General features: G+C 54.4%; 1 protein-coding gene across 2 annotated transcripts in view; it reads left to right on the top strand.

Annotated features, from left to right (window-relative positions):
• Positions 1–27,674, top strand: part of Myrip (myosin VIIA and Rab interacting protein) — a 115,457-nt gene that overhangs the window by 79,905 nt on the left and 7,878 nt on the right. For both annotated transcript variants that reach the window (XM_060385053.1, XM_060385052.1), the window contains 6 exons: positions 657–754; positions 887–967; positions 3,166–3,315; positions 4,340–4,493; positions 9,221–9,825; positions 19,074–19,316. In XM_060385053.1, the coding sequence (XP_060241036.1) occupies positions 657–754; positions 887–967; positions 3,166–3,315; positions 4,340–4,493; positions 9,221–9,825; positions 19,074–19,316 (1,331 nt within the window). The remainder of the gene's footprint in view (positions 1–656; positions 755–886; positions 968–3,165; positions 3,316–4,339; positions 4,494–9,220; positions 9,826–19,073; positions 19,317–27,674) is intronic.

Below are 27,674 nucleotides of genomic sequence, written 5' to 3'. Positions count from 1 at the left end.
ACCAGCCTGGAGGCTAGCGCAGGGAGTCACTCAGCACGTTTGCTGGGAATGTGAGACCTGGCCTGGGAGATGCATTGCTGGGTAAAACAGGATCAAAGCACATTGTACACGGGTCACCACGTGTGCAGTGATGTGCATTAGTGAGAACGCAGAGCATCAGGGCCGATGAGATGGCGCAACAGCTGATGATGCCTGCAGCCAAGCCTGGTGATCTGAGTTCACTCCCTGGGCCCACAGGTACAGAAGAAAACCCCCACAGGTTGTCCTTTAACTACCACACAGTGCTGTGGTGCACGCACACACACGCACACACGCACCGTTGCACTTCAAAAGCCCACACGGGCTTGCCTTCATTTCACTGCAAGTGTTCTCAGTGCTGAGTGGAGGCGGCCCTCTGCTGTCTCACAATTTACCCACCAGTGTGGGCTGCACAGACCTGTGTGTGCAGTGTGGGCGCACGGCGCCTCGCTGGATCGCCGTGGTCACCGCGGAATCCACTCTCTGAGCCCCGCTCACCCCTGATTATGGTTCACGGCCCCAGTGTCTGCTTTAAGCCATGATCGCTGAGGTGGATGGGGGGACTCGCATGCTCTCCTGAGTGTGTCCTGAACCCCGAGGGCTGAGAGGCAGCCGTGACCGTGTTCTCTGCCTCCTAGGACACAGCATGATGGACACGCTGGCTGTCGCCCTGCGCGTGGCAGAGGAAGCCATCGAGGACGCTATTTGCAAAGCAGAGTGCCACGGGGACAGCCTGGTAGGCCCCTCCTCGGGGTGGGGGCACCCGCTGTCAGGAGCTGATGGTCTTCCCTCTTCCCCCTGCCAGGACCACTGTGGCCCTGAGCCTCACGCACCGCCCCCCCCCCCCCCGGTTCTCTTCCTTCTGCAGGACAAGCAGAACGAGGCCAGCTACTTGCGGGACCACAAGGAAGAGCTGGCAGAGGAGCTAGCCACCACCATCCTGCAGAGGGTAGGACATTCAGGTGGCCAGGGGGGTCAGGCCAGGGCCTCTGGGGGGCTGGAGTGTGGCCGTACACCCGTCCACTGAGGCCAGAGAGCCAGGGCCACGGGGCCACACTGCTGCCCTCCTCCTGTGCACGCCTCAGAACTCAGGCCAGAGGCTGGGGGAGCGCTATTTCCCATGAGCACGAGGGTCTGTGGAGGCACCTGACAAAGGGCTGTGGCATCATTTCCAGTCACAGACACCCACACCCACTCACAGCAAGGACACGCCTCATTCCTGAGCGCACCCAGAGGTCTCAGCCGCCTGTGGGGCAAAGGGCATAGAGAAGTCCTCAGGCAGGTTTTCAGCGGCCTCTGCAGACAGATGTGCTTCCCAGGAGCCCAGTGCAGGGTGTCAGAGAAAATGGCACAGGCCACCCCAGAAGACAGGGAGGACAGTCCTGGCTCTTCTGTCCTCAGAAGTCCCTGAGGCGAGCAGGCAAACGCAGCCGTACCCACCTAGACAATGGGAGTAGGGCCTTGGCCGGGCTCACCTCTGCACCTCGGCGGGCACCCGCATTCTTTCCTGCCCTTTTCCTCGTGCTCTATAAAGTCTGCTGCCGGCTGGAGAGCACTCAGGTGGCCGGAAGCTGAGTGAGTGGTTGTGCTTTTCATCCGGGGACACACGTGTGGACTCCTGCGGTTCCCTGGCTAGCCAGCCTAGCCCAGTTGGCAAAACCGGGCTCAATAGGAGAGCCTGTCTGAAAAAAAAAAGGGGGGGAGACTGAGGAAGACGACCAAGGTTGACTCTGGCCTCCACACACATGGGAACACACAAACTTGTGAACAAACACCACTGGGGAATTCATCCCGGTGGCTTGGCCGTCTTCTCAGCTGTCCCCTCTCTTAGGGGCCCAGAGAGAGCATCCCAGTGGACCCCTCACCACACATGGCTGTGCCAGCTCAGCTGATGGCAAATGGGCTCTGGGGCCGGCCTGGCGCTCCACAGGTTTCCCTGTGCTTCCTCCGGTCAAGGCCCAGGGCCTGTGTGCTGTGCGGCCAAACGGGACCAGATGAGACCGCGCGCAGAGAAACCTTATTGTTTGTCTGTCCCCGGGGCCATCTTGGTTATCTGGCAGGAGGCCAGGAGGCAGAGAAGGGAGACTCAGAACCACGACATGGGGTGTGAGGAGGGAGCGCTGAGGTGGATGTAGGGGAGACTCACATGCTCTCCCGAGTGTGTCCAAACTGGACCAAACACATTTCCCAGTGCACGTTCTCAGGACCCCCTGGAGAAGAAGCTGGTCTTAGTCCTCAGCATGGAGTGTGTAGGGAGCGATGGTTACCCAGGGAAGCCGTGGAAATCAGAATGGCAATGCCATCACGCCTCCATGGCCACACACTGCCTTCCTGCGGGCTCAGCCCACCAAGGACCCAGAGCAGGGAGGAAGTGGAGTTCCACAAGGGTCCACAGCACAGCCTGAACCAGCCGTGGCAGGCAGCAGGCTGAGTCCACGTGGACAAAGCATGCAAGCTAGCCACGCGCCTGCTGCCTTCCTCCGTCCCCAAAGCCTGAGTCCTGCCCCGCACATCCTCTGGGCACCTCGCTGTGTACCTCGTGGTTACACCCAGGACGACTGTGCCTCTACCTGGCGTGTAGACCCCTTCTCTTCCCTACCACTCCCCACACCGTAAGCCCAGCCACCTTCTAACACACAAATCACACCGGCACTGACAGTGCTCTGAAAACGACATGACATGTGCTGGGAGGTAGAAGCAGTGTCTCTCCGAAAACAGCATGTGTGTCCACCTCAGATCCTCCTTCCGGCTCCACCCAGCCTGGTTCTCATCTGTGCTCTCTCTGGGGCCCGGGCCCCACGGCTGGGGCTGGCTTGGCTGCCTGGGGAGCCCAGGGGTCCTCTGTGTCCACCGCCCTGGTGCTGGGGTCATGATCGTGAACGCCTGCACCCAGTTTCCTTGGAGGGTTCTGGGGATCCTAATGTTGGCTGGCAAGCGCTTTGCCAGCCCTGTTGGTACCTGGCGAGGGGGATGTGTGAGAGCAGTTGGTTCCCAGAGCCAGGGTCCTGCAGATGGGAAGGGTGGCCACAGGTCACAGGCCATGTGTGTCATTCCGGCACAAGGCAGATGGGAAGGGTCCAAGCGGAGCCCCTGGGTGGCTGGGTGCACTCCAAGGCCACCCCTCCAGGACTCGTCTCCCTTTCCCAGATTATAAGGAAGCAGAAGGGCAAAGCCGAGGTGCAGATGGAGGAAGAGGAGCCAGCGTGGCCTCAGCCCCAGAGCGGCAGTGTGGAAGCCCAGGATGAGGCGTCCAAAGACCCTCTGGGACGCCAAGGCCGAGCACGCGCCCCGCTCTGGGTGAGTCACCCGCACTGCCGTCCCACCCAGACCCCGAAAGCCCGTGGGTCAGAGCCATCCTCCACGGAAGCGAGGGGCGCATTTTGTCATCCGCAGCTGAGTGTGCTTTCCAGGTCTTCCGCTAGCCACGGGCCAGGAGGCCCCAGTCTGGTCTGCCTGTTAGGACGGTGCAGGAATGTGGAGGTTACCCGAGGGTTCACAAATCACACCATGAGATTGGTTCCACGTGGGAGGTTTATTAGGGGACGGGGGTTACAGAGAGAGAGAGAAAGGGAGAAAGAAAGGAAGAGGAAGAAAGCGGAAGAGGAGGAGAGAGAGAGGAAGAGAGTAAGAGTGAGAGAGCAGAAGAGGAAGAAGAGAGGGGGGAGGGCTCCAGTTCTCTTCTAGGGTGACCCAGGGCATGCGCAGGTAGTTTCAGGTGGTCAGCAGGTGGTCTGGTGTCTTCACAAATGCCTGATAACTGGTCTGGGGCTGCCTGTAGAAGTGCCTGCTTACTGATCCCAACACTGCCTTCTGGTGCTGGGATGAAAGGTGTACACCACACTTGGCCACAGCTGGCTTTATGTGGGCTCCGGGGGGCTGTCATGCTCACGAAGCAGGCGCCTCTCTGATGGGGTCTCCCCAGCCCACTGTGGCAGAAATGACACTCCAGCCCCAGGACAGTGACTCCCATGTTCAGCTCCAGGCCACACCATGCCGACTTACACATGTCTGAGAGAACACGCTGTGTCTCCTTTGCTCTGTGGTGGGAGAGGCAAAGAGCATTTGTCACTGGAGGGGAGACTGTGGGGCGTCGCAGCAGGGGGGGACACAAGGAGCCCGAGTTTCCTGTCCTCATGGGCGCTGTCTGTGGCGGGGTGGAGTGCCCTTTCCCTCCTGAGCCCACCGGAGCTCAAAGCAAACGCCCCTGTTCTGGCCGGTGGCTCCTGGGCCTGTGAGGAAGACAGCCTCACTGTGCCGAGTCCCTGCCTGCTGGCCCGTGTTCACCCCCGAGCCGAAGGCTCACACCTCCCTTTGTCCACAGCGGTCCCAGTCTGCGTTCTCCTTCGCTACCGAGGATGCTCTGAAGAGCTGTTCGGCGGAGGCCGCTGCCAGGCTGCCCAGGGGCCGCGGGCAGCACCTGCTGGAGGAGTCTGCTCTACCCAGCTGGAGGAGTGTGGACGGCCTGGACACAACAAGTAATGGGCTTTTGTTGTTGTTGTGTTGTTTTGTTGAGACAAGACCTCACGGAGGCCGCTGCATGAGCTGGGCCTCTACTCCCTAAGCAGCCCAGGCTGGCCTTGAGCACGGATCCTCCCGCCTCCGCTTCTAAATGCTGAGGTTAGAGGTGTGTGCCACCAACCACGCCCTGGCTCTGAGTGGGTTCCACACGTACTGTTTGCAGCCCTGCCAGCTGTCGCGTGGCCACCCCTCCCACAAGCGTGTGTGTGGCCGTGGAGTTGTCTGTCTCGCCATCTTAGGAGGGCCCTGTGGTTTGCTGTCTGTGCTCATCCTGCCTGCCTCTGGAATGCTCCGCTTCCCCTTGGGGGACGGACCCCACGCCAACATCTTAGCCTCTCAAAGTGAAGGGGTTGGAGTGATCTCACCTCTCTCCTGAACTCTCACACAGTGGTTGTGACAATGTAAATAGAAGCCGGGGGGCATGAAGCCCACACTTGGGGGGTCTCGTACCCCAGCAGGGCACAGGGAGGCCTGTCTGGAAAGGCCTCTCCTTTGCCTTCCCACCTTGGGCTCTGGGAAGCCTCAGTCTCACCACGGCCCTGCCCAGGACACAGCCTGGTGACTTAGCTTTCGCTCTGCACAGTCTTCCTGTCCCGCTGTACTTGTGACTCTGAGTTCAACCCCAGGCAGAGTCTAATGTGGGGACCTTAAGGTTCCTCTGGGATTTCACCCGGGAAATGCACAAAGGCTGGAGACGAGGAAGGAAAGGCGGCGGCAGATGACTCACTGTCCGGGTGCTTATCACCAGGGTGGCTGGCTGGGGAGCCCTTAAGCTCATGGAGAAGAGTTACCTGCCAATCAGGCAAGGGAGGTGGTAATTAGCCCACAGTCTCCCCATGTGTTGGTGGAGGGGTGCCCCAGCACAGGGCTTCCCAGCAGACAGCACAGGCTCGCCTACGTAAGTTACGGTTCAGGTGACGAATGAGTGCAGGTGGAGTGTCTGACGAGCGGCTGCGCCGTGGATGTGACAGGGAGAGTCGTGCTGCCCTCTCCTGGCTGTGGGGAGCTGTGTGGAGAGTCAGGACAGCCTGCTGGAGGGGGTTGGGGGGGGAGGAATCAGTCACACTGAAGAATGCACACCTGCTTTCTCTCTGCATTACTGTGGAGTAGATGGGCATTGCTCCATGATCTGGTGGTGAATCCACGCCTATAATCCAACTCAGGAGACAGATGAGAAGGGCTAAGAGTGCATTATAGTCCATGTCTCCACTCCCCGCTGACAGCCGTGGGAGAGTGCTCCTCTAGGCCGCCGACAGCCGTGGGAGAGTGCTCCTCTAGGCCGCTGACAGCCGTGGGAGAGTGCTCCTCTAGGCCGCTGACAGCCGTGGGAGAGTGCTCCTCTAGGCCGCTGACAGCCGTGGGGGTCCCTCTAATGCCTGACAACTGTGGGGGTGGGGGTCCCTCTAACCCACTGACAGCTGGGGGGGTCCCTTTAACCCCTGACAGCCATGGGGGTGGGGGTCCCTCTAACCCACTGATAGGCCAGGAAACAGGCTGGGATATGTTCTGATCTGAGGCCTTCTAGGTTTCAGCCTGGGATCTGCCTGAACCCCAGGTTCCTTTCAACTTCCTTTCTTTTTCTAGTATTTTTTATTTTGTGTTGTGTGTCTGCGCCCATGCATGCAGTGCCTGTAGATGCCAGAAGAGGGCATCAGATCCCCTGGAATTGGAGCCACAGACTGTCTGAACCACAAAGCAGGTACAGGTACTAAACCTGGCTCCTCTAGAGGAGTCCGCCAGTGCGCTTAACCGCTGAGTCACCTCTCCAGCTGTACCCCAGCTTATTGGATTCACCCTTCACTACAGTAGCCCTGTTCACACACTCCTGTGAGGAAAGGAGCTGCGAAGAACCTGTCTTGGGCTGGGAATAGCTCAGTAAATGTTTACTGTGCAGGCAGGAGATCCCGAGTTCAGTTCCCCAGATCCCACATTAGATAGACAGATGATAGATAGATAGATAGATAGATAGATAGATAGATAGATAGATAGATAGATGATTGATAGACAGATGATAGATAGACAGATGATAGATAGACAGATGATAGATTGATAGATAGATAGATGATCAATAGATAGACAGATGATAGATAGATAGATTGATAGATAGATAGATAATAGATGATAGACAGATGATAGATAGACAGACAGATAGATAGACAGACAGATGATAGGTAGATAGACAGATGAAAGATAGATTGATAGATAGATAGATAATAGATGATAGATAGACAGACAGATAGATAGACAGACAGATGATAGGTAGATAGACAGATGATAGATAGATAGATAGATAGATAGATAGATAGATAGATAGATGGTAGATGGATAGAGATTCAGGCTCAGGGCAGGAGAGATGGCTCTGTGCTGACTGCTCTTGCAGAGTACCTGGTGTTTGTTCCCAGCACATGATCAGGTGACTCACAACTGCTTGTAACTCCAGCAGCTTCGATGCCCTGTGACCCCCACTGGTTCCTGCATGGTTGGTGTAATAGTGCAGGCGCACACATGTGCATAAGTTAAAAATAACTAAATGCTCTTTTAAGGATCCCTGGGGTTTCTAGGCCGCGGCTGAGCTGCATGGGTAAGATCCAGCTTCGGGGGAGACCCTGGCTGGAAGACCAAGGTGGAAGGCTGGGAGATGCCTCAGATGGCTCCACCATTAAAGCGCCCGATGCACAGAAGTGAAGTCTGGGGTTTAGATCCCCATAAATGCTGGGTGGGCATGGCCGCCTGTCATCGATGGGGTCCCCAAAGCAAGCTGTCGAGGGAGAGCAGCCTATCAGTGAGCTCCGGAGAGATGCTGCATCAAAGGAGGAGGAGGAAGGGCAGCTTAGGATGATTCCCAACATTGCAGGGCTCCACATGCATGCATGCTCGCTCGCGCTCACACCACACACACCCCCCTCCTGCTCTGAGCAAGCATGGAACCAGAGCCTGCCTCTGTAAGCATCTTCCTGCTGTAATCCTCACAATGACACAGGAGGTTCTAGCTGCCACTTTTCACCAGTGAGCTCCATGGGGGAGTCTGAGAATTCTGTGGCTGCTTGGCTTCCAGGGTGTTGCACCCAGGCCTTAAAGACTCTTCTTTCTGCCGAGAAACCTGTGTCCTGTCCCCACCCCCGGCAGAGGAGGCTAACTCACTCCTTGGACAGGCAGGTGGCTGGGACCCAGGCCCTGCCTCCAGCCTTGTCATCCGGGGTTGCTGAGCCACTTGCATAGTCAGCCAGACACAGGGCAGATGGTAGGGAGCCGGCTGGGAAGGCCAGGGTGAGGTCAGGCTCCAGGAACAGGGGGCTTGCGGCTGAGAGGCTTTAAGGAGCAGCAGGGGGGGCCTCATGGCAGGTGTGGCGGAAGGAAGGGCAGAGGCTCCCAGGAAGCCCCCTCTGGTCCCCCTGTGGTAGGGTCCCTTGTCCTCATGGTCAGCCCTTATTGCTGACTCTCCAGAGAAAGAGAGCTCCGTGTTCTGCCACAGTGGGCTTCAGTAGGCGGCTGGTGTGGACCGGGGTCACATGGAAACACACAGCAGCACCAGCCTGGAGCCTGGAGCTCTGTTCAAACAGGCCTGATGTGGGCCACTGTTCCCCAGGGCAGCAGGCCGGCAGAGAGCAAGCCTGTGTACGTAGTGTGGACCGACCCCGTCTCAGGGTCTCGAACAGAGCTGAGACCCATAGGCCTCGGTCCAGAAGCCAGCCTCCGGGCACAGGGTGAAGAATGCTTCCCTCCAAGCTCTGTGAGAGTCCTAGGGGAGTAGGAGGTGGAATTATCCCTCCTCGGGGAAGGGAAGCTGAGGACCTAAGAGACAAACCCATGGCCAAGGCCAGGGAACAAGGACGCAGTCTGGCTGCCATAGCTCTCTCGCCCGCTTCTGCAGGCTTAGACCAGTGTGGGGCCGCTCTCAGGAACAGACCCAGTCTACCTGTGAGGCCCCAGGTTCCCTGAGAACTCTTTTGTACTAATATTTTCACTCTCTAAAAATTGTGAGTGTGTGTGTGTGTGCGTGTGTGTGCGCGCGCGTGCGCGCGCGCGCCAGCAGCAATGGCACATGCCTTTAATCCCAGCACTCAGGGAGGCAGAGGCAGATGGATCTCTGAATTTGAGGCCAGCCTGGTCTACAGAGGGAGTTCCAGGATGGCCAAGGCTACACAGAAAAACCGTATTTTGAAAAACAAACAAAAGAACCAGCCTGGCACCATGGCCTATGCCTGTAATCCCAGAACTCAGGGAGACAGAGGCAGGCAAGTCCCCGTGAGTTCAAGGCCAGCCTGGTCTACAAAGCGAGTCCAGGTCAGCCAGGGCTACACAGAGAAACCCTGTCTCAAAACACCAAAAATAAATATCTATTTATGCACATTATATTCAGCCCCAGTACCCTCTCCTGACTACCCCCAGTCCCCCTCAACCAGTTTTCCTCCAATTTCACGTCATATCACCATCACCGTCATCACCATCATCATGATCCCTCCCCCATCTTCCATCTCTTCCGGTCTTTCTGCCCCTCTTCCGTGGTTTGCCCCGAGCCTGTGGAGGGTAGCCATGTTCGGTTTCACCTCCTGCAAGTCACGTGTGCCCTCCTGGCCTCCCTCACAGGAAGCCAGTCTCGGGGGGAGGGGGAATGGCTCGTTTGCTCAGCTCGCTCCTCAGTGATGACGGAGCCCCCGGCTTCTCTCTCGCCTCCACCCCGCAGGTCTGGTCCCAGTGTTGCGGAGCCCTGATGGAAACTGGATGGCCTTGAAGGATGCTGGCACGCGGCCCCCGACCCGTCTGCTGGCCAAACCGAAGAGCGGGACCTTCCAGGCCCTGGAGGCGGCGGCCAGTGCGACGGCTGCTTACGAGGACATGGGCTCCGACAGCGAGGAAGACTTTGATTACGGGGAGGCCTTGAGTAAGCTGTGCCCACCATCTCGGCCTGAGCAGCCCGAGCCTCAGCCCGCCCAGAGTTCCGGCCAAGGTCCCTCAGCCACGTCCCCCTCAAACCCCGAGGCCATGTGTTCCGACTCGGAGACGTCCTCCAGCTCGTCCCGGGAGGCTGGCTGCCGGCTGTCCTGGCTGCAGAGGAAGGCCCCCAGGAGCCCCACGGCAGGGAAGACGCCACGCCGGGGGGAGCTGGATGTGAACTTCAACCCCCAGGCAGCCAGCGGGGAGACCTCCGACAGCAGTGACCCGGAGGGGGCGCCCCCCGCCGCAGACCACCGGGCCAGGAGGTGGAGAAGGGCCAGAGGGGGCCCGGAGGAGCCCGACAGGGGCCCGCCTTCCGTTGGTGACCACTCGCGGGCCCCACACACACCTCAGGTAATGCTCGCTTGCCAACATGCACACACTTTGAAACCAGGGCGAGCCTTTCCATGCAGGGTGCCCAGGGAGCCTGGTTTAGGCCGTGCCGGCTACGATCTGTGCCACCAAGCAGCCGCGTGGCCAGAGCCAGGTCAAAGCAACCCTTGGTGGCCCTGTGTCTTTGTCACAGACTGCCTTGTCACTGTGAATGCACACCAAACAAAACACACTCCAAGAGTGTTCTCTGGGCTCACGTTTCTAGCGGGTTCTGTCTACGGGCGCTGTGTCTCTCATGTGTGAGCAGAATGTGTTGGTGGCAGGGGCGGGTGGTGTTGGGCTCCAGCAGCTCATGGTGGACGGGGTCAGGGCAGAGCTGGGCAGAGAGACGGAGGCTCTGCGCTGGCACCACCTGGCCAGCCTAGCCCCAGGCAAGGAGAGACCCCGTCTCATAAACAAGGTGGATGGTTCCTGAGGAATAGCATCTGAGGTTTATCTGTGGCCTACACACACACATATACACACACACACACACACATACACACACACACACACATACACACACACACACACACACACACATGCACATACACACACACACATACACATACACACACACACATACACACACACACGCACACACACACATGCCTTCATACACAGATGTACACACAAACTAGTTAATTATTACTTTTTTCAAAATTAAAGGAAAATTTTTAATTTTTTAAAATTAAGACAAGCTGTATATCCAAAGAACATTCCTAATCGCTGCACAATTCACAATGGGGTGCCCGAAGCTTCACATTTCCTACAAAGTGGCTTCAAGCTCAACTCCAGGCAGCAGTGTCTGAAAAGCATGCGTCTTAGGTAGAGTTTCTGTTTCTGGGGTGAAACACCACAGCCGAAAGCAACTCAGCAAAAAAAGAAAGAAAAGTGTGTGTGTGTGGTCATCTTACAACTGTCAGGTCACATTGCGTCACTGAGGGAAGTCAGGGCCAGGACTCAAACAGAGGGGGACGTGGAGGCGGAGACTGAAGCGCAGGACGCAGAGGGGAACTGGCTGCTGGCTTGCTCACCCTGCCTCCTCATGCCACCCAGGGCCGCTGGGCCAGGAGTGCCACAGTGCGCTGGCCCTCCCCTGTCAGTCATCAAACGGTAAAGGAAAAGCTGCACCGCAGGCCTGCCCACAGGCCGTCTAGAGAGGCGTTGCATTGGTTGAGATCCCTCTGCCCAGACCACCCTAGCCTGTGTCAAGCTGACAACGCCAGCAGGAGGGCAGCAGGTGGAGAAGGCAGAGCCTCCCAGAAGTGCCCTCCTGCCCATCCGCCCCCAGAGGGACTGTGAGCACACAGCAGCAGCACCTACTCCCACAAGGTGGGAAGGCGGGACGTTACCAGGCAGGCCCACAGGTGCCTGACCCCAGCTCCGGAGGATCCGACACCAAGGGCGCCTGCACACGAGGTGCGCACAGACAGAAGTCACACGCTTACACGTAAATTAAAAGTTAAGTGAAATAAAACTAAGGCAAAATCAAACTCAATGTTTTCTCCCCACAGTGACTGAGGGTGGATTGGAGGCCGATTTCTCAGTCCAGGTTTCTATTGCTGGGATGAACACCAGGCCAAGAGCAGCCTGAGGAAGGAAGGTTTTATTTCCACTTCCACAGCACTGTTCATCAGAAAAGGACGTCAGGGCAGGAGCCTGGCGGCAGGAGCGAGGCAGAGGCCTGGGAGGGCGCTGCTCACTGGCTGCTCACCACGGCCTGGTGCCGGTGCTCAAGCACTGTAGGTACACAGGCCCGCCTGCCGCTGTGGAGGTGTTTGCTCAGTCAAGGTTCCCTGATCTCAAAGCCTGGGTCAACCTGACATAAAGCGGTCTAGTGCGGCCATCTTTGCTTGTTCACATGCGTACTGTACGCTTAACCCATAGCTCAGCAAGTATGTCTGACTTTGGCATCTTGTCGTCTGTCCATCTTCTTCCACGGCTCGCTAGCTCTCAGCCGTCAGTGACACAGAGGGGCTGGTTCGCCAGCCTGGGCACTCTAAGTGCAAAGGGTGCCAGGAAGATGATACGCCGGGAGCACACCAGAATGCAAGCAACAAGGAAGACCACACTGACCGCAGGAAATTTAAACCGTTCGTTGAGGAGACTCCTCACTGGTAAAGCTCTTCCCTTGGAGTCTCGTCTCCAGAACACGTGGAAAAGCCCAGGTGCAGCGACACGGTCTGTCATCCCTGTGCTGAGGGGCAGAGGCACGTTGCCATTGGGGTTCGATGGCCAGAAAGCCTGGCTCATAGCGAGCCCCAGGCCGAAGGGAGGACACGCACACACTCGCGCACGCACACACACCTTAAAAACATCAAACTCTTTAAAAGTCTTTTGGGAAGGTTTTCCCTAATTATCATGCTTAATTAGGCACATATGTGGCTTTACATATGAATGCAGTGGCCAGACATGGGTGCTGGAACCAGGCTATGTCCTTTCAAGAGCAAGAACTGCTCTTCACAGCGGAATACCTCTGCAGTCCCCAAATTCTGTCATCTTTGTGTCAACACCTGCCAATCAGAAGTGATTCTTTTTTTCAAGACAGGGTTTCTCTGTATAATTTTTGGCTGTCCTGGAACTCACTCTGTAGACCAGGCTGGCCTCAATCTTACAGAGATCCACCTGCCTCTGCCCTCTGCTCCCTGCCCCTGCCCTTTGCCTGTGCCCCCTGGCCTCTGCCCTGCCCCTGTCTCTGCCCTCTGCCCCTGCCCCCTGGCCTCTGCCCCTCTATTCCTCTGCCCCTGCCTCTGCCCCTCTGTCCCTCTACCCTCTTCCCTCTGCCCCTGGCCCCTGCCCCTTTGTTCCTCTGCCCCCTGGCCTCTGCCCCTCTATTCCTCTGCCCCTGCCCCTGCCCCCTGCCCCTCTATTCCTCTGCCCTCTGCCCCTGCCTCTGCCTCCTGAGTGCTGGGATTAAAGGCTTGTGCTGCCACCACCTGGCTCTATTGATTCTAAGCAAAAGTGCAGATGACACTTCTACTGGGCCGAGCGGCTTCCAGACCCCACAAGGGAAACCATTGGTTCATCCTTGTCCCAAAGTAATGTCTGTTGAAGATTTGGTCCATGCTTCCAGGCTGCAGACAGCCCCGGAGTGTCACCGTGCAGATGTTCAAGCCTTGTCAGGTTAAGCTCTTGGACCTGGAAGCGATTTGCCTCGCCCTGACACTGCTGTGCTCCACACTTGTCAACAATTGTCATTGTCAATCTCTTCAATTTCTGCCAATTCTGTGTAGGAAAAAAATGCTTTTTGGTGAACACTTGCATCATTCCCACTGAGGATGTCTCTCCCCTGACTTTAAAGTTGATTGTTCCCCCCCGCAGAACTGGTCAGTCCCCAGACCCGCACGCTCAGGCATGGTGGCACACGCCTGCAATCCAGAGCTTAGTCAGTGGAGAGCAAGGCCATCCTCAGCTGCGTAGTGACCGAGTTCAAGGCCAGCCTGTGCCAAGTCAGCCTGCCAGCTGTCTCTTTCACTGTCTTATTATCTGATGTCATAAGTTCTCAAGCTCATACTTTTTCCGGTGTTTTTATGACGCTTTGCCGGTTTGCATTTTCTGTCGATCTGGGTGTGAAGTAAGAGCTAGCTTTTCTTCAAATCATTCATTTGTTTCTGAATCATTGATAAGCTATTTGCCAAGTATCTGCTGGCGTCAGATGCCATCTTCGGTATGCGCGAAGTTTGTTCTACTGCCATGAGCCTGTTTTCTTTGTTCTCTTCCTGTGCAAATCCTACGACTACATTACAGATTCCTTACACTATCTGTCACTGTCTGGTGCTCACGCAGCCCCTCCCCCACCCTCCCCCACCCTGTGTGGCTTTGGTTGATACATAATTTTCTAAAAGTCTCCTTGTGTCCCTCAGCTCTTTACTCATATACTTGACTTCTTAGAATCTGTTCAGTTTGGGGGAAAAGGTTTTATTGGATTGTGCTGAATGCATGCATATACTTAGGAATAATTTGTCTGTGTGAAACCGAGTTTTTCCATGCAGGACTGTATGGCACTTGTAAAGTTTTTGCACTTTTGTCCAAAGCCCTCGTACTTTTCTTTACGTATTTTTGATTTACGCTTTAATGATGCTGTGAGTGGGGGTTTCTCCATCTGTTATATGTTGAGATCAGATTAATGCCTATAGAGTGGGGCTTCGAGTTTCCTAACTCAGTATTCCAGTGGTGTTTGTGTTAGTTCTCCTGGTCTTTCCTGTGCTGCTCTTAGCTGTTCTAAGTATCTGCAGATAGCGAGCTCAGGCATGCTAGCAAGTGCTATTCTACAGAGCTATCTCCCCTCCCCCCCTCTCACCTCCTCTTCTTCCTCCCAGGACCTCCTGAAGTTGCCCAGGTAGGCCTTGGACTCACTCTGCACCTCGGCTCCAGTCTCCTGAGAAGCTGGAATTGCAGACCACGGCACTCAGCCCAGCAACACTTGGATATTTTCCTTTCCATATTCACAGTCAGTCCTTCCTCCTGTCTTACCAGTGGCAGCTTAATAGTTGGATTTTGAATTAGATTCTGTTTGTTTTTATTCTATTGTACGCTAACCTGTTGAGTTCAGTGTTAGCTTCGGCTCAGCAGTTAAGAGTCCTCTTGCACAGGACCTGAGTTCAGTTCTCAGAACCCCCATACCAGCTCACAACGACCTGTAACTCAACAATCTGGAGCCCTCTTCTGGCCTCCACAGGCACTGCACACACATGCACACACCCACACATAGACACACACACAGACACATCAGCCTAGTTTCTATTGGAAGTAAGATTCATTCTCAGATGACAAGGCACAGACTCAGCTATGTGTTCTGCTTGTCTGACCGCCGTTCATTTGGTTTTGTGCCATGCATTTATCTGACATTTCTGCACCAGGATTTGAGATAGACAGAGTACTGGAGGGAAGAGACCAAACATTTTTCTACTTAGAAGGAAGAGAACAGCTGGATCCGCCAGTTCTTTTTCCTGTCCATTCCCATGGATTTTGTACTTGATGAAAAATTCTCTGCCAGGGACCTCTAATCCCAGCATTCAGGAGGCAGAGGCAGGTGAATCTCTGAGTTAAAGGACAGCTTGGTCTAAGAGAGAGTTTCAGGACAGCCAGGGCCACACAGAGAAGCGAGAGAGAGATTCTCATTCTTTTAGTGACCACAATCGGATCTCTGTCGGTTTTTGGTGTGGTGGAGTGCTTTGGAAGATCAGGCAAGTTTGTGAGGGCTGTTAGCCCCCATTCTAACATGGAAGCTGCCTGGTGTGTGTGCACTAAGGAAGCTTGCGTGTCGCAGATGGCTGCTATTTCAGCCTCCTGCAACGGTTTATTTTTGGTTGTTCTCATTAGTAGAGTTGTTTTCTTGGGGTAAATTTGGTTCCATCCAGACTTCTAGGCTGTAATTATTCTCTTTAAATGTGTTAAGAATCTCAGACCTACAGGATAGGTCAGCAGGCAAAGGTGCTTGCCTTCAAGCTGGCCTGAGTCGGGTCTGCCACACCTACATGTACAAGGAGGAAACTGGCTCCCACAGGGTCTTCTGATCCCCACATGTGGGCTGAGGCATGTGAATTCACACATGCCTACACACACACACAAAAAAAAACATAGATAGATAGATAGATAGATAGATAGATAGATAGATAGATAGATAGATAGATAGATGTGGAAAAAATGACCTTGCCATATGAGCAGCTACTAATGTTTGTATATCTAATAACTGATAAATATTTATTTACTATATTGTTCACAGAAACATAAAAACTATCTAGTAATAAGAGGAAACTAGGAAGTAAGAGGGGGCAGTTCAGAAAAGGGGTGAAGGGGGTCCTGTTAAAGCAGGTGTGACCAGACGCCCTTCCACAGAGGAAAGGGTGCAGCTCCGTGCTTGCCAAGCGCCCTCCCACCCTGCCCACAACACACACGCACCTCTGCGTAAGATTTCCATCCTTACCTTTCAGAACAGGGTGATGGCAGAGAGCAAGTCTAGGAAGTTGGATTCTGCACAGAATCACCCTCTTCTTAGACCTCTTTGTGTATGGGCCATCTTGCTACAAGGCCTGGTCTTAGCCAAAAAGCAGGGGAGCATGGTGGACTCTTCCGAGATCCTAGTGAATTCTCTAGAGCCTTCTCTCCCTTGAGTGAGCCTCAGAGATCCTCCGTTCATAGTAAGAGCACTGGTGACCAAGCGTAGCCAAACCAAGGCACTTTATCGTAAGAGCTTGGGAGCTGGGCATCAGCCTGGGAACCTGACCGAGCCAAGAGAGCTGTCTTGACAGCCAGCACACCCAGGATCTGCCTGTCGGCGCCTCTGGGGCCCTGAGATCACGGGCACGCACTGCCACGCCAGGCTCTCCGTGGTGGTCGAATCCAGGCCCCACTGATGTGCAGCGAGCACGTCACAGGGTGGCTCGGACTGCGTTACTTCAGCTTTGCTCAGTTCCTTCTGCTGACCACCCTCCTCCACCAGGCAGACCAGGGCTGTCCTGAGCCTCCTCAAACCCTCGCCTGTGTGTGCGTCTGTTCAGCTGCTCCTCTCCCACCGCACCGTGAACTCGCTGGGGAGGGGTGGTGACACCTTCAGTCCCCCTGGGCAGCACAGGATTCGGCACACAGTAGGTGCTCAGTCCATCTCAGCTCAGTGTGGACCTGAATCGCCGCGCACCAGTTTTTCACGCAGACATGGACAGTCGGCTGACCTTGTTGGGCAGACTGTCGTTTGGAGGAGCATTGCTTTGCCTTGTGAAGTGAGTGTTCCGCAGTCTGAGCCAAAAGCAGCAGCAGCAGCAGCGGAAGCAGCGGCAGCAGCGGAAGCAGCAGCGGAAGCAGCAGCAGCAGCAGAAGCAGCAGAAGCAGCAGCAGCAGCAGCAGCAGTGGCGGCAGCTTTGCTTGGAGCTCCCCGGCCTTCCTTCTGCTGCTGTTTAACCCTCCATGTTCTGGCCCAGACCTCTCTTCCCCCTTCCCACAGCTTGCTCTCCCCCTGAACCTTACTCTTCTAGTGACATCAAGCCGTTCTACACAGCTCCCATCTTCTTCCTCGAGGGGAGTGCCTGACCCCCACTAACATAGCACGACGTTCTCCTCTCCCAAGCCTGCTCAGAACCCGTCCTTCCCGTGGGCTATTCTCACATCCTAGGCAAAGGATCTCTGCCTTTTCTGGAGCCCGAAGAGCACTGCTCATCTCAGGGGCCCTCAGGTGGGTCCTTCCCTGGACAGTGACACAAATGAGCATCTCCAATGGCTCCTCTTTCTCTTCTTGCGTCAATGACTTTTCAAACCTTCCATCTCATAGATTTCCTTCTGACCACTCTCATGTAGACATCTGCCTTAGATTGCTCCAGCCACAGACTGTGCCAGCAGACCTGACACACAGACCTTGCAGTCTGTCAATCATGTTCAACTAAGCGGGGTCCAAGGCTGCACGGTGGGCCCTTCCTGTTAGAAGACTGAGAGAAATGCAGTGTTTCGTTTTGAGATCTGTCAGTATTGTTGGTAATCTTCACTCTTCAGTACTTAAGTCTGAGAAAATCTACCAAAGTCGTTGTGCTGGGAAAGGCCGGGTCCTTCTTAGCCCACACTGTGGTAGCACTGTTGTCAGAATCCAGAATCCTCTCCAGACCCCTGTTCTGAGTTGTCTGACAACTGTGAAGTGCCCTCCTGTCTCCTCATCAGCTTTCTTCTCTTTGCGGTGACGAAAACAAGTTGAATTCTCCGCTGAATGCATCAAAAGGCAGAAGGAGAGGCTCACAGTGATGGTTAGTGAACAGGACATGCTTTGAGAGAAGAAAAAGATGACAGAGATCCCGCCACAGATCGATTGTAAGATGCCCAGTGAGCTCATGGTGATTGCACAATTGATGGGTCTGACCCCATTTTAAAAATAATGGGTCATCTCATTCCCTTTGTTCTTCAGACGCCTTCTCAGAGAACGAGAACTGTGAAACAGCAAGCCTTAAAAATAGAGGAAGACTCGCCGAAGGAACCTCAAAAGGCTAGAGTGGGCTCGTGAGAGCCAGGCAGGGTGCTGTGTTACCCTTCAGAACACCGCTGTCACTCTTGGATGATCTCATGCACGTGTAAAGTGTGTCTCCATCCTCGACACCCTCTCCCTCCCCCTGCCCCCCCCACCATCCTGCAGTTCCCCTCTCTCCCCCTGTCTCGCACACCATCCTGCGCATCTCCCTCCCCACTCTGGAGCTTCTCCCCCCCACCCCCATTCTAACACACTGAGATCACGAGTGCTTCCTGCTGCAGTGCTGGCTGTGAGCCTGTGAGTGCAAAGGCCTCATGGTGTCCATGGCATTCCTCCTACACGGGATTCTGTTCTTCTTGCCCCTCTTTTGTGTTCCTTGAGCTTCGGGTGAGAGGGGGGTCGTAAATGACACGTTTAGAGAGAATGGACATTTCAGGACACATCCAACAGCCAAGGACAGAGTCAGAGCCACGATCTCAGTGTCCTGAGTCCCCACATCATGTAAGAGACGCACTCGTGAAGGAGCCTGGCGTCTGATCACAGGGTGTGGTTATGAACTAACGGGTGTCGGACAGTGTGGCTCACACATGCCCCGTTAGCTCTGGAACACCAGTGTCTCCTTTTGTCTCTTGAGCTGGGGGACTGCGGCCCTTGCAGTCCCAGCTCGGGCATGGCTTCCACAGGCAGCGCCTTCCCCGTCTGCGTCCCTTGCCCGCCATTCTGCACCTAAGGGCACCTCAGATCTGAGTGTAAGGTTTGGGAGTCCTCTGCCTGGAGTCTGCTGGGGCAGGGCCGGGCAGGTTTGCCCAGCCTGGCGGTAGCTCCCGGCTGCTTCTCCAGCACCTGTCTGCATGCTGCCATGCTTCCCACCACAGTGATAGTGGATTCAGCCTCAGAAACTGTAAGAAAGTCCCCAGTTAAATACTTTACGAGAGTTGCCGTGGTCATGGCGCCTCTTCCCAGCTGCAGACAGTCACGAAGACTCTGTGGAACGTTTGCCAGAGTCGTCCTTTGCTCTCCACAGTTCATGTACTCACCCCCACACACATACAAAAGCGTGGGTTCAAACACTAAATGCTTCTTATCCACCTAAACTCTCTAGCCAAGTGTTGACTGCATTAAAGAAAGATGGCGTGAAGTGGGGGTCAAGTCAGGGAAGGGGTGGTGTTGCTCAGGATTACCGTCCCTCGGAGGCAAATGGGGACAGCTGCAGCCCACTCCTACAGAGATTCCTTTGTTCCAGAGATAAAGACTCTTATCTACTGGTTCTGGCTCTACACAGGTGTTAGGCAGCGTGTCAGAGACTGACATCAGCAACGAGGCACAGAGTTTTCGGACCAACTCGGCCTCAGTGGAGGAGAGGCTGAGAAGCAGACTGTACGAGTTAGCCATAAAAATGAGCGAAGAGAGGGAGACATCTTCTGGAGAGGAGCAGGAGTCCGAGCCCAGGACAGAGCCTGAGAACCAGAAGGGAAGCCTCTCTTCCGAGGAGAACAGCCAGGGCATCCAGGAGGAGCTGAAGAAGGTAAGGGCCGGGAAATGCCGCAGCTGCGGCGTGCAGGGGTGTGTGGGTTCGCCTGCAGGCATGCCCTGCCTCAGCTGCAGCGTGTAAGGGCATGCAGGGTCTGGGTTTGTGCAGAGATGCCCTGGGCCCCAGGCAGCATCCCCTCGGTGTTCAGCCAAGTCCTCAGGAGGAAAGAAGAGTCATTCTCAGTCATTGCCAGGGACAGTCAAGGAAGGGATTCCGCTGTCCTCAGAGGCCGTCATCACATCATGTCTCCTTGGCCTTCACCTTTGAGCCTCCCTTCCATTTCCCACTGCTGAAGAGCATTGTTGTCTGCCCGGCTCCTTTTGCCCACGGCTTGGAATTCTGCATCTCATGGCCCTTGAAAGCAGTGGAAAGGCTTTGGTCTACAGTACAGAAACTTGGTGTTGAAAGTCGCCATCTGCACTCTTCAGCGGTGGCATTTCAGATCCCAGTTTGTTTACGTCAGCCTGAGGCTCCCTTTCAAAGCAATTTTATATGGAGTCCCTGTTTCCGACAGGTTGGTCCTGCTTTCAGGATCCCACACACTGGATCTGGAGCCCCACGCACCTTCTCTCCCTTACAGGCCCTTCCTTACAAGCTGCTGAGTCCTAGGTGTGGCTTGAGCAGCATGGAAGGCAAGCCAGCAGGGAGGGATCACAGGTGCCTCCCCACCCCGCCTCTGCCCACCACGCCAGCTTTCCCTCTACAGCTTCTCACGACACGATTCAGCTGAGTGTCCCTGTCTGCTGCCAATGAAGGGAAGAGAGAGATGTGTTGAGAGTCTCCTTGGATGGATGGATAGATAGATAGATAGATAGATAGATAGATAGATAGATAGATAGATACATAGATACATAGATACATAGATAGATACATAGATAGATAAATAGATACATAGATACATAGATGCATAGACAGATAGTAGATAAATGATAGACATATACCTACACAGTAGATAGATGACAGGCTGATAGGTGATAGGTAGATGATGGATGATAAATAGAAGATAGAAAGATAGATAGATGATAGATAATAGATAAGTGATGGATAGATAATAGATGCTAGATAGATAATAGATTGATGTTAGAGAGATAATCGATAGATAGATAGATAGATAGATAGATAGATAGATAGATAGGTAGGTAGATAGATAGATGGTAGATGGATACAACAAAGCTTAAGACATGTTTACGCTGAAACTCTTCACAAAGCACAAGTGATCTTCTTCCTACAGATGGGTGCTCCTGACTGAGGGACGTGCTCAATCCGAGGATCTAGAGTGACTGAGATAAGCGGAGGAGTCAGGTGTGGCCTGGCCCTGCAGATGGCACAGAGGTTACTCCAGCCGCTGACTGGGAACCGTGCTCAGGATAAGGGTCAAGGGAGGAAGAGTCTGGGCTAAGCCTAACGGTCTGGCAGTTTGGGTGCTGCCTGGGTGATGACAGATAGCTCAGGTCATCGAGTTAGTGACCACGTCTACTCCTCCCAGGCAGAACACAGATTTTACATCTGTTTTGTTGAAGAGACAGCTCTGCGTGTCCATTCCTGCTTTCCCCACTGCCTGTGTGTGGCGTAAGACCTCAGCCTTCTACAGACAATAGATAACGATAGAACGAGAGGAGATAGATTTATAAATAATAGGTTGATAATAATTGATGATAGGTAGGTAGGTAGATAGATGGATACACAGATGATCGATGATACATACATACATACATACATACATACATGTCAGACAAGCTCATTAAATAACTTTAATGTAGTTGCAGCTGATTTTGCAGCTGGGGAAACTGAGTCTGGGTTATCAAGTCCTGCAGCTAGTGTCAGAGCTGAGAATGCACCATAAACCTTGGCCTTGAACTGTGAGCTCCCTCTGTGTAACAGGCTGCCTCTTCCTTAGCTCCAGCAGCGCTCCGTTCCCCGGCACCTCAGGCTCTTGGTCCTTGTGAAGGTTGTGTTCAGAATTTGAGAGGTAGTTCTGGAGAGGCTCACCTCTCAGGTTACACCGTGGTTCCTGCTGACCTGTGTGTGTGTGTGTGTGTGTGTGTGTGTGTGTGAAGGACTCTCACGCTTTTCTGACCCGTGTGTGTGTGTGTGTGTGTGTGTGTGTGTGTATGTGTGTGGGGTGTGTGGTGTGTGTGTGTGTGTGTGTGTATGTGTATGTGGTGTGTGTGTGGTGTGTGTGAAGGAGCTCTCACGCTTTTCTGACCCATGTGTGTGGATCGGCTCCTGCACTCCTCTGGAAAGCTACGCCATCAGCCCTGGTACTACAGAGCTCACATAGTCAGTGTCGGCCCTGGAGACAGTGGAGACCATCACGTGTGTCTAACACTGACTCACACTGTTGGCCCTGCCGCCCAGGGGTCCCAGCACCCTAAGAATGCCTGCTGGGATGAGTGTGACTCTGGGAGGCAGAGACGCGGGTACAGACTGCTGTCACCGAAGCAGCGATGCACTCAACAGAGACGGGCGTGGCGCTCGAGGGCTTTGTTGCTTTGCACACTTGGACTTTGGCTGGGCTCTTCTCTCATGACTGCTGCTCACAAGTGCCCTCTGTCCCCTCCCGCCTGTCCTCATGCCCTCACTGCCTCCAGATGGCTCTTGGCCCTTGCTGGACCCTCCTCTCCCTGTTTAGCACTGCTATGCTGCTCTGGCAGGATGTTCTCGGCATGTCAGTAGGTGTGTCTATCTGTCTGTCTGTCTGTCTGTCTGCCTTGTTTGTAACTAGATCCCTAGGATCCAGCCCAGATTTTTATCATTGGTTAGATGAACATGCCTCGTCCTCACTCAGAGTAGGAATAATCACGCCTTTGGGAGTTGTGAGGCTTGAATTATGCAGCGTGAGCCTCGTGTGCGGGAGGGGCCCAGCAAATGTTGATTAGCATACCCCCGTCACAAGCTCCGACCGCCAGCCACACACAGCCCTGCCCATCTACTGGTGCTCGGTGTGGGAGCTCAGGGCAGCATGCAGACACGGATCTGTGTCCACAGCTGCTGCCCTTCATGCTGTGCAGAGTTGGGGGCACACCACAGACTGAACCCACAGATTTCCTCTTTAAGGTCAGAGTAGCTGTGACATCTCCTGTGTTCCAGCCACCACCAGTTTATACAGCACACACTCGAACACACTCTCACTCACAAAGAGTGAGAGCCTCAGACCTCACTTTTTCTCTAGAATTTGGGGTTCCGGGTCCTGCCCAACAGTAGCAGGGCCCCTTTGGACCACGGTTTTTCTGTTTGGAGACAGACCTCAGCAGTGGCAGACTTAGCCCTCAGCTGACCGGCCGCTTTGGCTGGGTGTGAGAGAACCCCGCATGATGAGACACTGCGGCAGAAGAGCCTACAGAGCTCCGGCGCTGTCCCCAAACCTCGAGGCAATTAGTTGTGCAAAAGGGTTGTGCTTCTTCTGTAAGTAGCTGCTCTGCCCCTCAGACCCCAGTGGCCAGCCTTCCAAGCGTGAGGATGGACGCTGGCTTTTCCATCTCTAGGCCAGGGCCTCCCCGGTGCTTCCAGGAGAACTTCCCAGCTGAGCGCTTAACTGACCTCCTGGGAAGGGAGGGAAGAAGAGCCAGGGGCTGACGCTTCCGGGAGCCAGGCCTCTCTCACGCGCCCAGGCTAGCTGTTCCGCCGGGTCCCTCCTGGTTCCAGATGTCTGTGGTCCAGGTGTGCCTGGCTCATGTTGCCAAGGGCTGTGGCAGTGTCTGTTGTTTCTTGAAGTACCGTCCATGATCCTGCTTCTTGAAGACCCACGTTACTAAACTCCTACATCAGAGACCAACTTGTACATCCATTACCCTGGACCATTTTAATTTGAAGCGTCTTTGTTCGTTATCGCAAGCGTCAAGTTGTTTGTGCTTATAAGAGGGTAACAGCCCAGGAGATCTAGTCCATATATGGATGGGGCACCGAGATTTCTCTCCGTTCATGAGGCTGTTTCTTTCCAAATAAGAAACTAATGCCAGAAGGAGAAAAGTGTGATGCTGGCAAGTTGAGTTTGTCTGTGTCTTCTGTCTCCTCCTCCATCCCTCCTCGCCCTCCTCCTATCTGGTTCTCCTCTCCTCCTCCTGTCACAGCTCTCCCCATCAACTAGAAGTCTGCCTTGTCTTCTGAAAGTTGGAGAGTAGAGAGCTTAGGGTTTCAAGCGTGTAGAAAGGGTTATTGTGTGTGCGTGGGGGGGAGGGGGAGTCTAGATTTAAAGCACACACACACACACACACACACACATATATATATATATACATACACTTGGAGAAAAAGGAAGGTCTCAGGGCAGCACTGAGCTCCTGGGAGAGCAGACGGTGAACCTTCCCATGAGGCACATGAAAAGAACACTCATCTGCCCTGAGATGAGCACAGATGGCAAAGCTTTCGCGTCCAAGGGAGAGATCTGTTCATAAACCTCACCGTGCTCTCCTTAACTATCCAGGCCAGCCCCAGTGCCTTGGGGCTCACGTAGAGCCAAGAATTCTCTGTGAGATGAAAAATGAACATGGATCTCAGGCAGGATTGGGATGGAGGGGTGCAAAGGAAGTTAATTCCAACTGTAATAAGAGCAAAGAAAGAAATGTGAGTTTAAAACTTGGGAAGAAGACTGCAGCTGCTCAGAGCTGGAGCGTGTGCTGGAAGGAGGCCGCACAGAGACGAGGTTAGAAGTGTAATTTAGAACAGGAACTCAAACCAGCTGCCAGCATCCCCGAGTCGCCTGACAGAAGAGTCAGAAATAGTGTCGAAGTGTTCAGAACAATGAAGGAAGGGCTGAAGAGGCTCGGCCTAGTAAGATGTCATGTGTGTGCTTTAAAGTCATGGTAACTAAGTTCATGAGCTGAGGGAGTGGAGGGAGGGCCCAGTGGTGAGAGCATGCACTGCTCCTACGAGGGCCCAGTTTACTTCCCAGCACACACACTTGGTGGCTCACAGCTGCCCGAAATTCAGGCTCCAGGGGATCTGCCGCCCTCTTGTGGGTTCCACAGGAACCTGCACTCATGTGCACGCACACACACACACACACACACACACACACACACACACATACACACACACTCATGTGCACCCAGACACACTTGCACATCCCTCCATTCTTCCTAGAAGTCAGCTCTCCTCCCATCTTTGATATGTGTGGTTGTATCTGCTTATTACATATGCTAATTTATTAAGATCACGTCCCACTGTCCTCACACAGTTTTGAACTCCCTCCTTCACGAAGTCACTCCTCAGAGGCGTGAGTCTGCTGGAGAGTGAATCTGAGGGCTTTGGAGGTGCCGCCAAGGGCCTTCTGTTGATGAGAGCTGAAACAACTTGCACTATTTTCCTCTCAGTTCTGTCAGCTCTCTGCAGGGGCATATGGCATGTCTTTTCTTACCTTTGAAAAGGAGACAAAGCCATGAAATTCAGGCATTTGGGGACCAGTTTCCTCGCTGGGTGCTCTGCTAATTGGAAGCATCTGTAATTTGGGGCAGAAAGCGATGGGTGGACCGTGGGTCTGGGTGGCGCCATGGTGTGCGTTCTTTCTCACCGTGGTGAGTGTGTGCCGCTATCCTGGGGGTCTAGACTGGGAGCCCCAGGTGAGTCTGTGCCGCTTCGTCCTGGGGGCCCAGACTGGGAGCTCACCCCTGGGGAGCTCCCAGCTGTGCCGCGTGGCTTGGCCTCACCCTGGGCTTAGCAGTAAGATTCTTCGGAGAGAGACTTGGCCACGGCTGTAGAATGACCTTGTCCCCTTCTTTAATTCTTTTGCTCATTGGCCCCTCAGATTTTTTAAAATTAATTTTTATATGTATGTGTGAGTGGCTACATGTATGTATGTGCACCACATGTGTGCCTAGTGCCTACGGAGGCCAAAGGAGGGTGCTGGATCCCACGGGACTGGGGTTGAGGAAGTTCTGAGCCTGCAGTTGGGTGCTGGCCCTCGGCAGCATGTCCTGACTGCCGAGCATGGGGTGTCTCTCCATCCCTGCGCCTGAGACTTGACTTCAGCATCACTTTCTGCAGACACTGGGCCCAGGAACCTCTGCACAAGGATACAGGGATGGGGGAACCTCAGGAAGGATGCAGGCCTTGGGGACCAAGATTTCCAGGCTCACATCCCTTCCTTTGCAATTTCACCCCTCAAGATGGAATTAAACCATCAACCACATCGGGTGAAGGCTGCAGGCTGGGCACACCTGCTCCACGGTTCTGAATTCTCTCCTGTGCTCCCTTTCCAGACACGAACTCGCCCTTTCCTCTTCATGAAATGATGTCAGCAAGGTCACTGTTGAAAGGCTTGCTGACGTGCAAAAATATCTGGTGGCAGAAATGGAATTGTGTTTCTCCTCGGGGCGCTGTGCCTTCTTCCGTCTCTGTGTGTGTGTGTTTGTGTGTGAGAGAGAAAGAAAAAGACGGAGAGAGAGGACATCCTTAAGTGGTACTTTTAAGTTCATCTCTCCCTGCTTTTCTTTTCTTAAATGGAGCCTGTCGTTGGCCTGGGCTTTCATGTTAGCTAAACTGCTGGGCAATCGAGCCCAGGGCAGCCCCTGCCTCCCCAGAGCTGAGAAACAGACACACTGTCTGCACCCAGCATTTAAAAGTGAGTTCTTAGAATTGAATTCGAGCTTTTACAGGTAGGACAAACGCTCGCTGGCTGAGCCATCTCCTGAGGCACACTGTGTCGCTCCTGCAGGTCAGCTGTGCTCTCCCTGTCAGCTGTGGATGTGTCTGGAAGTGGAGTCCATAAAACTTGCTCCCCGCCATTCTGATTGACTGACTGGAAACTCAGCCCAGGGCCGGAGGCTCCGAGGAGTCCTTCCTCTGCCTCTCGTCACCTCTGCCTCCTGGGTGTGGGCTTCGCTGCCACATTGGCTGTGTGACACAGGGTGGATTGTGATGGGACAGTCTGAGTCCTAGAAGCAAACCCTTGGGCCTCAGAGGTGGCTCCGTCCCAGGCTCAGGCTGTGTGCCTCTCCCGCTTCACCTAAGCTAAGGCACTCTGGCTGGCATTCCAGTTACGTCGAGCACTCGACCTGTAATGCGTCCATCGTTTCTTTCCATTCCGCTCTCCTTCTCTCGTTGCGTGAAGGTTAGGTTTGCCTGCTACTTTAATGCCAGCTTGTTCGGTGTGTCTGTGGGGCCAGCCTCCCTGGCCAGGGAAGCCTCGTGTTCATCGCTGCATGCCCTTACCCCCTCTTTGTCTGATGCTGTGACAATCACTGCTCGGGCATCGCATGACTAATTCCTGGAGGAACATAGTGGCCGCCATGATTTGTCTCTCTGGGCTCTGAAAACCTGATGTCTGTTACATTTGACCCAGTGCTCCAGGGTCACCCATAGCAGGGGCTGAGGAAGTCCTCGGCTTTCTGTTTCTGCCAAGAGTGGGGTCACCGCCAGCCCCTCTGCCCGCCCACATCTCTGCCACAGCCTGTCCAGAGCTAGGTGAGACTCTAAGGCAGACCTTCGGAAGGCCGTCTGGACTGTTCCCTCTTCCTCAGGCAGGGCCGGATGTCACACGGGGACAGAGTTAGCTGTGGAAATCCCCCATGGCTCTGGCTGAGCCGGTGGGTGAGCGGGGTCAGGTTGGGTGTCCTGCTCCTCTAGCTGATGAGTCCCCATCAGCTCATCTCCCCAACTGGCCGCTTCTAGGTGAGCAGCAGGGACACTGCCCAGATTCCAACCTGTACCTCCCGGGAGCATCAGCTGCGAACAACAGAAAACGTCTGTTCTTAATGGCTGGCTTGGGTGTTCTGTCGGGTTTCCCTATGCCGTGGTCCAGGTCTTTAAGCAAAAGAAATGTGAGACTACACACACACACACACACACACACACACACACACACACCTCTCAGCCGAGGAAACCCACCTCTGAGGGCCAGGACAGTGCGTTAGTGTGACAGGCAGTAAGGGCGGGGTCAGGGCAGGCCATGAGGGCAAGATGGCCCTGCTTCGTTCACTCGAGACTGAGTTCTGCCTTCTCTGCCACCTGAGGTCTCCTCTAAGGAAAATCCATTCCAAGGAGCAACTTCTTCCAAAGCCAAGCACAGGGCCAGGGGATCACTCCGTGGTTGAAACCGTTGCCACGGCCAACAAACAACGTGGGTACAGGAGTTTGTCCCCAGAGGCCAGGGACAGGGCAACCATCTCTCAGAAGCTGGAGACAAGGGACCCCAGAGCAAGGGGAGCCATGAGCCTGGAGCCATCAGGAAGCTCAGGGCTCACTTGGAGAGCTTGCCTGAGTGAAAAAGAGTGAGTGATCAGGAAAGATTCTCAGTGTCCACCTTGGGCCTCTGCATACCTGTACACACACATGCACCCACAGACATGCACACCTCAAACATACGTGTGGAAATAAACAGAGAGCACTTTTCTAGAAAATAGTTGGCTTCCTCAG

Source organism: Meriones unguiculatus, chromosome 6 (genome assembly GCF_030254825.1).
Source record: "Meriones unguiculatus strain TT.TT164.6M chromosome 6, Bangor_MerUng_6.1, whole genome shotgun sequence".
Lineage (NCBI taxonomy): Eukaryota > Metazoa > Chordata > Mammalia > Rodentia > Muridae > Meriones > Meriones unguiculatus.
The sequence above is the reverse complement of the archived record's forward strand: the minus strand, read 5'-3'. Positions and strand labels throughout refer to the sequence as shown.